Below are 13504 nucleotides of genomic sequence, written 5' to 3'. Positions count from 1 at the left end.
TTTGTGTGTGTTTTCAGCCTTTGGTTTCATGTTCTAGAAAAATCATTTTCTTATCAATATTATTTATTTTATTCTAGTATCTATAATTCTCCTATCAGTTTTTGGTATCTTCCATGATGAAGTGTTAGAAAATTGTTAATTTTCCAAGTAGTCATCCTCCTGTACCAACAGGAATAAATAAATAACACATCTTTTCACTTACTTGAAATGCCTCCTTTCACATACTACATTGTTCTGTGAGGTATCTTCTGAAATTTTTAATTTACACAAGTTCCCACTAGTGAGGGAAGAAGCCTTAAAAAGACACATGAAGAGAAATACAGGTGTTTTCTGAACAGGAAACTAAGTGCCATAGAAAGTGAACATTGGATGAAGGTGGTGACATCCATGTCCAATGAGGGACACTTTCAAAAAGTTAGAGATATGTGAGAGTCTAGAAAGAGACTAGTAGAGATAGGTTACACATGGGCTTCCTCTGCCAACATCGAGGATGTTGCATGTGTGTTGTTTCATGACCTCTCAGTAATTCCCAAAATTGGGTGTGTAAAATGTCTCTACAGGTAATTCTGGTGCTAGTGGACCATGGAATGTGCTTTGAGAATTATTCCCTTGGACTAAAACACACACACACACACACACACACACTCCGCCAAGTGTGGTAGAGGCCAAGGAAATGAACCTGAAGCGGCACACTGCAGGAAATCAGGGTGAACTGGCTTTAGTGCACAGGCACGGTAGCAAAAGGGACCTGAGTGTGAGAGAGGTTCTGGGCTTCTGGGTCTCACACATGGTGTGTTGGATAACATGTAAATGCCTCACAGACAATCTGTTCATTACAATTATAGCAACAAAGTTTACAAGGAGTAAAGTAAAAAAACATATTGAATCCAAATTTAATAATTTTGCAAAGTTAATCATCTAGATATAATAGACTTTGTTCTATAGAAGAGAATGGATTTAGTTTTACCTAGGGCCCTGGGAACCAGGCACTCATGTATGTGTTTGCAGTAGGAAAACAAACAAAAAAAGACGTTGAGAAACAATATAGACTTTGCAGACACCAAAATGGAAAGTACCTAGACTGTGGAGTGTGTAAGAGACCTGGAATAAGATTCCTTTTGGGAAAAGAGTGGACAACTCAAGCATCAGAGATTGGAGTCTTTAACCCTTGCAGACTGGCTGAGGAATGAATATGAATATAATATTAATAACCATTATGTTATCTTTTGTCTCTTTGAGAACTGCATAACTTTGGGACTTTTTGTTATTGTGACATGTATAGGACTGACATAACTTTTTCACTAATTATGCTACTCCCTTCATATCCTTTGTTTTCATTATTTAAACAATCTGTCCTGAATGAAATGTGGTCAGAACACTTGCAAAAGAGTGAGTCTGGACTGCCCAGTGGGTAGGGACTCCAGAGAAGAGATGTATGACAAATGCCCCAGAAAGTAACTCATGTCATTTATGCTGTTCATAACTAACTGGTAATCCAAGTATGATTTTTTGAGATGAAATATGCAAGAGTGTTTTCGAAAGGAAACGAATTACAGTAGTTCCAACAAGTTCGATATTGTTAACATCTAAGGTATGCTTACTGTATCAAAAGTTTAAAATATTAACCAAAGAACAAATGCTTTAGAAACCCTTTTCCTTTGGAATTTAAAGCTCAATATGAAACAGTCGATGAATTCTGCGGTAAAATACATTTTGCTATTTTTTAAACTGCATTTTTTTTTCTCATTTAGGGTCACCTAAGCAGTCAGCAATTCTTTCCTATGGATATAAAACTAACTGATTCATAATGTCTAACAATTTCCTCATTCTGCACAGGTTTTAGCTACTTTACTGTACTGTGCAAAGAATGTTCATTGCTTCATAGTCTAAAAGGCAAGATGCAGAATCATCTGCCTTTTTATCAGAAGGCAGTTTTGCCTTCTGAATTGCAGTTTTGGCTTGGAAAGTGAGTCCCTCCTAGGACTTCAGTTATGTTCTAAATCTTTCTATCTTTATTGTTTTCTGAAGAAGATGACTCTCTGTGTAATTCTCCATTTCCAAGGGGTCTTGTGAGGATTAATCAGACTACATTTTGAAGGTGAAATATAAGTTGGCTTTTAGGAAATTTCATATTACATTTCAAGTATATGTTACTTCATTGGTTACTCAATGAATAGAGTTTCCTACGTGCTACAGATTTGGTTTCTGGACTTCTAAAATGTGCTATCACTAGCATGTGATAATTGCCAGTTTGATTTTGACATTTGCAGTGGTAGCTGAAGACATTGATCTTGATATTGCTCTGATTCAGGCAGGAACATTTATGTTGTATTTGCCCTCAGCTATGAATGTGTACACTCAATATCAGGTACACTCAAGGGAGGAGCATAACATGCTTTCATGTGAGGCCCACTTTGGAATAAATTCTGGCTTTTGTGTTTTGCTATGTATACTAGTATAAAAATGATGGCACTGCATAAAGTTTAAATTTACTGTGTTCAGCAGAATTGTAAGAATCTGACATTATTGATGAATATTTAATAGAGGATAAAGTAATATAGTGATTGCTCACCAATTACTTAAAAGATATCTATGAGTAATTACAAACAATGGAGGTATAAATAACTATCTAAAATAACGACCATCTTTATGTTGTTGAAGGAAACCTGTTCCTACAGTTATCAAATACAAGATTACTATTATATTTGTTTTGTAGTTCTATACATGGCAGCATCAAACTTAAAAGAATAGTCATTCCAGATCCTGAAGTCAATTAAAAAAACTAGGATTGTATATTCTGAATTTTTATCTTCCTTCTGATTTTGATCTTATCAAGTGTCAGTTTTTCTCATTGTTTGTGGATTGCATTATTAATAAAATAGAGAAAGATTTAAACACTGTATATGCCTCTTGGAATGTAGCTGCAAATTAAACAATAATAGACGTTTAAAAATTGTTATGTGCCCAAGGGAAAAGAAGTTTCAGGTATATGTAAGTAAATTCTTCAATAAGTTGATTTGCTTACCCCATAAACAAGTTCTCCTACCATCCCATTCCAGATTTTTGTGTCTGCATCCCTTGCTCCATATTTTCCATCAGGGACAATGGCAATTTTATACTTGATACCAATATGTTTTGCAATTTCAGATGCCAAATCTACACAGTATCCTTCATACTTGTCATTTCCTTCAAACATTTCATGATTTTTCTTGTACATAACATATGGGGATTCCTATAATGAGAGAAGTAGAACTGTAAAGGAGAAATTATAAAACATTTGAAAAACCTTATGTAACTTTCCAATTTCAGAATTTGACAAAAGATTGTATTTAGTATTGGTACACATACTGATTTGGTGTAGCTAGAAGTCAATAATAAAACAGATGAATATATAAGTATGCTTAGAAGAGATTAAATTGCTTTGCATTGGATACTAAAACTGAAATCTTTAAATTTCCATTTGAGAAAGTATTAAAAACCTAGCACTATGACTGTGATGGGAGAAGTGTCAGTTAACAATTATCTAAAGAAGCATAAATTATATTCTTTGGCAATGAAATGAGTATTTCTAAAATATTTCGTGAAATTAAAGACTATTCAGTAGTCAGCTTCACCTAATAAAAGACTAATTCAAGGTTACAGGTTTCCATATTCTGTGACTTATTCTGCATCTTATTTAGCCACATTCAACTGTGACTTCCTTTAAGAAAAAGGTTACATCATTTTTCTTTGATCTCTAGTGTTTGGCAAGATGCTTTTCTCAGAGCAGGCACTTGGTACACTATCATTCAAAGAAAAAATGAATCAATAGTTAAAAAATTCTTAAATGGTTATTTGCATTAAATCTGCTTTCCTAATGTTGTCCAATATTTTGGCTTTAAGCATGGTTTGTGCTCCATGAAATTTAATTATATTATAAAACATTTCCCTAGTGATGCTGATAATTTTCCTCCAGTTGTAATGAGCATACACTTGAGGTGATATTCCCATTTAGTTTTCTAAGCAAGTGAGACAGAAAATTTGATGAATAATTATGGTGAAAACCCTGATAAAATGAAAAAGTTTATCAGTGGCTAATAATTATTGGACAGTTTTCAGTTACACACACACATACACACACACACACACACACACCCACCCTTAAACCAAACCATTAAAAGACATGTACTAAAAAGACATTTTAGCAAAAAGCACTTGATTTTGTAAGTGGCACCTAAAGCCACCAACCAAAGATAGACCTGGTGAACATATAATATGGAGAGAGTCCCTGGTCACATCTGAGTTTTTCCAGTCATTTGCAGACAAGGAGTGACCACCTTTGGCTACAATATTATTGAGCTAATGTATTCATATTTTATAAAATTGTACTGTAACATTTATTTGGTAATCTGTCATAAAAGTATTTTCTTTTTCCCCAGAAAATTCATAATTGGGGAAGTTGAATTTGCTCTTAAAACTCTATAATAGAAGGTAATTTACTTTGCATGAATAACATGGCAACCTACACTAATTCTGATTTTGTTTTTAAGTACTTCATAAATGTAGAACCCCTTTTAAAAATTTAATAAAACGTGAATTATAGGACATTTTATTTTCTCATAGAGATGCCCTAAATAATTCCACAGTGGGCAGTTGTCCAGGACTGGTCCTTCTACTGTGTTCTTAAATCCTGCCTTAGGTTGGCGTGGCCAAATGACCCAGAAACCTCCAACTTTTTTGAATTTGATGAATATTCTAACCCTGGAATCAGGTAAAAAGTTCTTCCACACATAAAAGTAAGGCAACCAATTGCCTCTTCTTTAGATAGATGAAAATTATGCAGTAGTTTATGGAAAACATTGTGAAAATATAAAGAGTTTAGCAAATGTGGTTATAAAATTGGTGAATTGTGATTATAAAATTGGTGAATTGTTGCAAAGCATTATTTTCTAAAATATACTATAAAATATTAATAGTTATTAGGAGCTAATTCTTACATTTTCTCTTTTTTTTTTTACAATAACCTTTTTAAAATATGGAAGAGTACTTAGAAAAAAGCAAGAGCCACATATATGTAAAATGCTTAAATTCAGATTGAAATGGCTGTACAACTATTATCTATAAGTGTAACAAGTTTAAGAGTTTTTCAAAAGGGGTATAGCAAAGGCTCCATTTGGTACTACGGTTGAAGGTCAATTCACAAGTGTCTGCAATATTTGAACACATTAATTTTTGTACTCAAGCACATATATTACTGTATTACCTTGTGTGTGCAAGTTTCTCTAGCTAGTATTTATAATCTAATTTGCTAAATGCCCCCTACATTATATAATGAACAATTTACTTCAATAAAAGCTACATATTTGTTATTTAATCAAACATTTATTAAGCAGCTACTGTGTGCCAGTCAGTTTGCTGGGTGATGGGGACACAAAAATAAGTAAAGTATGCCCCTTGTTCTCTTGCAATCGAAGTCACTATAATTTTTTGTAATAATGGCAAAGGAGTATAAGATGTGGGGAACAATAATAAAATATAGTAGTGAAAAACAATGGTAGCTCTTACTTATTTAGTGCTTACTGTGTATCGGGCACAATGTAAAGTTCTTCATGTCTTTTCATTTACTTTTGACACTGGCACATTGAGGTAGGCATTTCCCATTTTGCAGATGGGACAATGAAGACTCAGGGAGGTTAAGCCAGTTGTTCAATTTCACAGAACTAAAAAGTGAAAGAGGTGGGAGCTGACCCTGTATTTTGATATTTTGTTTTGTTTTTGTTTTTGAGAGACAATCTAGCTGTGCTCTATCACCCAGGCTGGAGTGTAGTAGTGCGATCTTGGCTCACTGCAACCTCTACCTCCCGGGTTCAAGTGATTCTCCTGCCTCAGCCTCCCAAGTAGCTGGGATTACAGGCACACACCACCACTCCCGGTTAATTCTTGTATTTTTAGTAGAGATGGGATTTCACCATGTTGGCCAGGGTGGTCTCGAACTCCTGGCCTCAAGTGATCCACTTGCTTCGGCCTCCAAAAGTGCTGCAATTACAGGTGTGAACCGCTGCTCTTGGCCGACCCTACATTTTGAAATATCTGGAAATTTTTGAAGCTATTTCATTTATCAAAATATGTGCAATTAATTGAGATTCCATATGACTTAATGAAATATCTGGAAAATTTTGAAGCGCTTATTGCATATATCAAAATATATGCCATTAATTGAGATTTCATATGACTTAATGAGAGAGGGAACAAGATTAAAGAAATGCATTTCTGCGTTTTTATGAAATTCATTTAATGAAATTCTTCATATGATCTTCTATGTAAACAGTGTAGATAAAAACCTTTCAATGTATTCTCATAGTGTCTGGCATATAGAAGGCACTAAATAAATACAGAGATATCCTGGCCTATCAGTGTTTCCTAAATAGCAGTGTCTTTATAAAGTAATTTTATTAGAAATTCTGATTCAGGTTTTCTAAAGGAAAGTAAATATTAACAAGTGCTAGGTTATCTCTTCTGAAGCAAGCCCGTGTCTATTTGAGTAAAATATATATCTAATGTCTTCTTTCATTTTTTCAGTTTTTTCTTTCTTTTTTATTTTGGACAGCAGGGGTCCATCAGGTCATTGTTTTCCTGCCAAGCAAACCAATGAAGACTAAAAAAGGCTTCAGTTTACTGCAGATGTTGATTAGAAATGTAGTTAGATTTTTACCTATCCAGGGGCATAAACAATTACTGAGATTCAAGATGAGTGATGCAGACAGCATAAGAGAAATGACATGATCGCACCCAGGGAGGTGGGGAGGTTTAAAGGAGAGAACAGCTAGGCTTTCCTTGAACAATGTCTCTCATGGTTGCTCAGCTCTGCTGTTTCTTTGACTGTGTTTCATTTTGCTTTGCTTTCCTTTCATGTCAAGTCCAAAAGAGTAGCAAATACTCAACATTCGCCCAACCTCCTCATTTCCCCCATGCTCATTCTGGCAAGTTGTCTGCAAGTAGCTCTTCAAACACTTCATATTAGAGTTAATACAAAGTTTGGGGGCTACTATGGGGGAAGAAAATACAAAATCTTTTCAATATAATAAATAAATTCTGGCAAATCATTAAGGAGGATTTGTGGGGTATCTTTGTAAAACAGCCTTATGAATTCTCAAGTGTTCGATTTTGAATAAAAATGGAATGATCAGAAGGATAGAGTAACCTCTTTTTTCTGTCTTATGTATACAACCTGCCATGATTATTATCAACTACTGTGCTTTGCAGGACAGTAATTTCTTAAAAGTTATTTAAAATACATTACTTCTTAGTGAATATGAGTTGTATATTAAGGTAGTTTCTCTAATGAATGGGGTTCTACATCTGCTCTGCTTTTCAGGAAAGAAATCACTCTCTGTTTAAAGCTGCTACATTAGGGCTTGCTTATGAAAGTATTTATGTAAATTAATTAAGATTATTTTTAATCAATAAAATATAATTTTCCTACCAAGGAAATTTTTCTGGATTATTTGTATTTAGCAGAAGTGGAACTATCAAAACAAAATATTTATTAGAAAGGCTTCAAAATTTTCTAAATATCACAAATATAATTATTACAATTACTATTGAAAGTTGTTAAAATAATGAGATCAGTGTTAACCAATGTTGTTTCCTATGTGGATATTTGGTTTTCTCCAAAAAATCTTAATGGATGTAGATAATTTATCCCATGGATAAAATTCTTAAAAGTGAAAATTAAGATATTATTATTCAATTCAGAAAAAAATGAGTAAATCCAATGGCTGAAAAAATTTAAATTTAGCCAAAATTATTTACAAACTAACTGATTTATAAGCTCTTCAGTGAGTGATGTATGTGAAATAGGAAAATTAATATTTGGTATAAGGAAGAAAATACATTTTAATTTTCTGTATGTATGTATATATACATATAATACATTTTATATAAATATGCATGTGTATGCTGTAATGCACATATATGTGTATAGTGCATCTACAGAATTTTACATAGAGAAGAAAAAATATCAAATATCTTATAAAAAGTACAAAAAGTAACCTCTGGAAAGATCATGTGTGATAAGGGTAATTGCTTTTAGGTTTGTAACATAATTCTGATACTGGAGTGAATAAATTTGGTTTTATGGAAAATTTGCCTAAAGGATTGTTGTGTTCATGAGATGGTAAGAAATACCTTTGTAGTTGAGCAATGCATCATAAGCATCTCTTAACTTCAGTAGTAAAGCTTTGGGAAAAAAAGGAGCTTGTCTGAAACATCACTGTATTACCTCCCCTTTTCCAGAGAGTTCAATAGCCAAGAAAGTAGTAAGATTACAGAGGAAAACACCACCCTCCCTTCTCCCAAGATCTACTGTAAACTGCTTTTCCCTCAATTGCCATATTTATCCAAACCACATGGAATAGATTTGGCTTCTTTGGGTTATTTGCAGAAATGATTACTTTTAATACAAAAAGTTAAATCAATATGGTCACAGTCTTATAAATTTTATTGATTTTAAAAAATTTTTAGTCAATAAGACTTAAAGATAAAAATGATATTAATTTTATTTTCTATTAGATTTTGCTGTGGTATATTCAGTATGATTATATTCAGGTAGATTAAATTCATTATTAAAATGAAAATCACATTGTAGATATACAACACTGTTACAAGAAAAAATAACTTTCAACAGCCATAAAAGCTAACACTACATTATATTTAATAAAGATAGCTAATATAATTCTTAATTATGTTTCTGGTCTGCTTTCTCTCAATATATTATAAGTTTCATTGAGTGCAGGATTTTTGTCTGTGACATATCCCCAGGGCCTAGAACTGTGCCTAGCACATAGCAGACGCTCAATAAATATTTATGAATAACTGAATTTCTCAATCAATTTTATTTAGCAGTAGCATATAGTGTTACAGTGTATCAACATATAAATAACAACATACACAAAGGACAGACAACTGGAAGAACAATAACACCATATCAATTTCAATCAAAATGAATTATATCCAGTGCTCACTCTCAGCCTTCTTCTATATCTAGATATAGGTATCACATATATTAAAATGTCTAGCCAATTCCATCTGTGTTGGGAGTTTTCAGTTGAATCTGGGGATAATTACATGCAGATGTCAATATCTGTTTATCTACAAGGGTTTTCTTTCATAATGAATGAAGTGGAGGGATATCATAGGTCCTGGACTACCATTTTCAACAAAAGCAAATTGAAGGAACACTTTCAGAAAAAGGATTCTAGTATGTCTTTTTGAATTACTGAATGATTATGCAGTTGCAAATACCAGAGGTATTATTTATATAAAGATTACATTTTCATACAAAAAGACAGATACTAGTATTATACTATTTTGATAGCAAAAATATTGATGGCTTTACTGTCAAACAACATATAACTTTGCAGAATATCCCATATATATATATGACTGAAGAAATCCAACTGAGATATATATATATATATATCTCAGTTGGATTTCTTCAGTCATTTTTAGTCTTTTTTTTTTTTTGATAGCATGCTTCCTAAAAACTAGCCATGCTTGCAAAATTAATTCAGTATTTTGGTTTTAAGAATTATTTGTCCAGTCCCTTTAGTAACAGGGATGGAAAGGAGATTCTCTATATCATACCTATAATGCACATTAAAACACTTTATTTCACACAGAACAGGCAAAATTCCAAGAGATCTTTAAAGAAAACAAGTGTATATATTCAGAAAACAAGCACACAAATTCCAAGATATTTACTTATAGAAAATCTACCCTTGGAAATGGAGTGATATAATTCCATCATTTACGTACAGTGACCTCATTTCAAGATAGGGGAATTGATATGTCAGAATCGCTAAGTGATTCTTTGTCAACATCTATTTCTTGAGAAAGATGAAGATTAATTCTTCTTTTGTTCTAGGATCTCAGAAAAGTCACAGAACTTAAAAATTTTTTTTTTCTGGTAGTCCAGAGTTGGTCATCCAAGAAGAATCCCACATGAAAAATAAGCTTAAATTTACTACACTGGAGAACAAGACTTGAGCCTTAGTTAGGAATGGTCGAACAGCGCGGAACTCTTTTCTTTCTTGATCAATTTCTTAAAATAGGATTCTTCATCAGAGGCTGAAAAGAGGAGGACTGTACTGAAGTATGACTTTCCATTACTGTGTCTTTTTTAGGAAAAGAAACATATATATATATATATATATATATTGCTTTTCAAGTCCCATGCAAATATTACACAATTAAGTTAGAAGGTTTACACAAAAACTGCTGTTGGTTGGTTTGCTTTCTAAAATCATAAACTTCTGCTGAAGGCTTGTCAGATTACATTAAATTGCTGACTGGTGATGCAACACAGTTAAAACTAAGTGCAACATATGAAGGCTTCTCTCTGGCATTTTCATGCTTTAACCTTAATATCGCTTTTGGGGACAACTCAACATTACTAAAAATCTGAAACTAAAATGACAAAAGCTAAAAACTAAATTACATAAAATACTTCCATTGTATTTAGAGTAAGGTTTCCATAAATATTGTAAAATATGTTTTGCCTAAAGAGACGTGAGCTGAGTATATATAACTTTAAATGAGATAGAAAAGGTCACCGATTGTTGATCTCTTTTGACTAGCATTGACTTTAAAGGGCATGTTTGATTTTAGAAGAGAAAAATATATAAGATATTCTATTATTTAAAAGGTAATTTCATGAGAATCTCTTTGAAAAAGCAGCCTTAAAATTTAGAGGATTTTTCATTTTTTGATGTGGCCAAATGAAGCAATCGTATTCTTCTTAATTTTTAGAAGTTCAATAAACTATAATGTGTACTTCTCACTGGTCAATGAGAAAAATAATCGGTGGAAGAAAACCCTTTTCTCATTCAAAATAAAAATAAAACAAAATTAATTCCTAAATCATTTAGTTATATAAATCATGCTCATTAAAATCTTCACAGTCACATCTTCACTATTGTAAACAGACAATACAAATCATTATCCGATGATTGAACTACCTGAAAATTATAATTTTAAACACTATTAATTATTATTACATTGACTTTTTAAAAACATAGTAACAATAATAATATGTTTACTACTGGATATATTTATGTGATTGGTGGTTGACCTTTGGCATGTTCACTATTTTGTGCTTTAGGGTCTTAGCATTTCATACATTTCCAACTAGAGTTTGACAGTCTCAATTTTTAACATCTGAGCATTTTTCCAAGAACAACAATGTGACAAAAGATAATACAAATAAAAGTACTATATGTACTCAAAGCTTAGGATGAACCTATTCAAAGCCTCAATAGGCTTTTGTGGATCAGAACACCCATGTCACCATTGCTAACAGTCAGCTTTGCCCTCCCTGCTCACCATCGCTGGGGAGTTAAAATTGCCTGTGGACAAAACGGAACACCATAAAGCATAGACCAACACTTACCATAATTGTGGTTACAACCACTGTTCTGTTCTCGATAGCAGCTGTGTCATTGCCAAGAGTTGGTACATCTTGAATCAAGACTAACTTATCCATATCATTCCAGTAACCAACCTGCCAAATAGAGAACATGCTTGAAAACATATTTTAGAAGCATTTACTCTAGTTCTTCTTAGAACAATGAAGGGTATGAATAGGTAAGCAACCAAAACAAATGTAAGCAAACAAAACAAAAGCCAATGGAAAAAAAAGTGGTTGGAAGTGTTCTTACTTGCTCATGAGCCAGTTTTCCTGGTATTAAGGATCCTGTCTTGTTACATGTTTGGCAAATTTACTGTTTACAATAGTGGAGTGGCCAAGAGATTGGGAATGGTGATTCCAAAAGGAATATGAGCACGGTACATTATTTTATGCAGATCCCCTCCTCTAGTGAGATAGACTGGTGCCCCCTAAATTAATTTGTGTGACTTTATCAATAAAGTTACAGGTTGTATAGTAAGGGGAATAGCCAGATTTATAAGAAGAACATGTACAGAATATTTTCAAGCAAAAAAAACTTGTATATTTTTAAAGCAAAACAGGAATGGTTTTGGGTTTGATATAACCTAGCCACTAGGTAACAATCTTACCATTTTTTGAAATGCTAACTACATCAGAGATGAATATTACTGGTCAATGTTTTCGCTTTCAAATATTACATTTAAATTTGTATTTTTTTCATTTTAAATTTTTTTTTTATTTAGAAGTCAAACACTTTTTCCTAAAAATGAATTAAGTAATTACTTAAGTACTCTGAAAAGTAGTAAGCTACAATGGGATCTTAATGGAAATTTAGGATTCTTTGTTTTTTGCAGACCATTGAGCAATAATAATGGCTATTACATATTGAATGCTTGCTGTGAGGCAGACAATGTACTCAATGCTTTTTAAAAGTATATGTCTTAAAGTTAATACACATACCAAGTATGGAGTAGGGGCAGTTATTATCCACATTTTACAGGTGAGGATTCATTTTAGAGAGCTAAACAAATTACACAGAGTTACACTTTAGTAGGGCCTGAATTCAAAACTCAGGACTATATGACACCAAGTCTACATGCTTTGCTATTATGCTACGCGACCTTCCAAAAATGGGTATTCATTTAATGCTTGACAAACTTCTTTCTTGAATTTCTTGATTCAGTTGATAAAACTCATGTCTCCAATAAAATGTATGCATTTGCTCACTGCTCTGTATTCACTATTTGTTCTAACATGTTTTGGAAGTCTCACTTGCCTAATCCAAGTTTTTCAACTGCCATGTTAGTATTTATGAGCATATTAAAATAGAGTAAGCATTAACATGTCAGAAAGAGGCACTAGATTATTCACAAGTGTTGCATATATAATTCAATAACAAAACAGATGGAGAAAAAAACTTTTTATTAATACGGCTTGCTACACTTCTTGGTTTGATCCAAAATTATAAGTTCAGCAAGTTTTTTCAGTAGTCCATGTGAATCAATCTCTGGTTGACATTTATTAATAATTATGCGAAATTTTAAATCTAAAACAAGTATATATTTGAGACCCACCCTCTCCTCAATTCTTATGTGTACTTAAGTCAGTTGATTCTTGTTAACTCTGCTTTCCACATGACAGTTATGTGACATGAAAAGGGGTTTTACAGTTTAGCACTCCATTAAAATGCACCCACCCTGAAGATCTCATCAGCCAGTTTTCAGGAGAGACAATTTTTCTTTATTAATGAGTCCCACAACAGAAAGAATCACAGATCTGGGAAACATTTTTGGAAAGTACCTAGATATTGGCAAGACCTTGACATTTTGCATTTAAAAACTAAACCATGGGTTTGCAGTTATTCCCCTTTTAAAGATAAATGATTCAGAAGTGCCAGCAAATTAAAATAATAAGCAAACTTTAATTTTTTTGCCTTATACCTATATGCAATTCTGGTTAAAAAAAAGAGAAAGTCATATTTTGTGATATGGGACCAATTAATGGTAGATTTCATGTGGACCATGGGCTTATTTAGAAGTAAGTCCACATGAGGGGTAAGTTCTTAAAGAAAGGAATCCT

The 13504-nt window shown here is 32.8% G+C and overlaps 1 protein-coding gene across 6 annotated transcripts in view; it reads right to left on the bottom strand.

Annotated features, from left to right (window-relative positions):
• GRIA4 (glutamate ionotropic receptor AMPA type subunit 4) overlaps positions 1-13504 on the bottom strand; it is a 381426-nt gene that overhangs the window by 60241 nt on the left and 307681 nt on the right. For 5 of the 6 annotated variants that reach the window (XR_010127632.1, XM_054440025.2, XM_063671385.1 and 2 more), the window contains exons 10-11: positions 11429-11539; positions 3026-3232 (exon numbers count right to left, since the gene is read on the bottom strand). Coding sequence is in view for 5 of the 6 variants with exons in the window: in XM_054440025.2 (XP_054296000.2) it covers positions 3026-3232; positions 11429-11539 (318 nt within the window). In the remaining variant the exon portion in view is untranslated. Of the gene's footprint in view, positions 1-3025; positions 3233-8461; positions 10108-11428; positions 11540-13504 lie in introns of those variants that run through there. The other variant, XM_054440030.2, reaches the window with a different exon arrangement.

Source organism: Pongo pygmaeus, chromosome 9 (assembly GCF_028885625.2).
Source record: "Pongo pygmaeus isolate AG05252 chromosome 9, NHGRI_mPonPyg2-v2.0_pri, whole genome shotgun sequence".
In the NCBI taxonomy this organism is placed as follows: domain Eukaryota; kingdom Metazoa; phylum Chordata; class Mammalia; order Primates; family Hominidae; genus Pongo; species Pongo pygmaeus.
The sequence above is the reverse complement of the archived record's forward strand: the minus strand, read 5'-3'. Positions and strand labels throughout refer to the sequence as shown.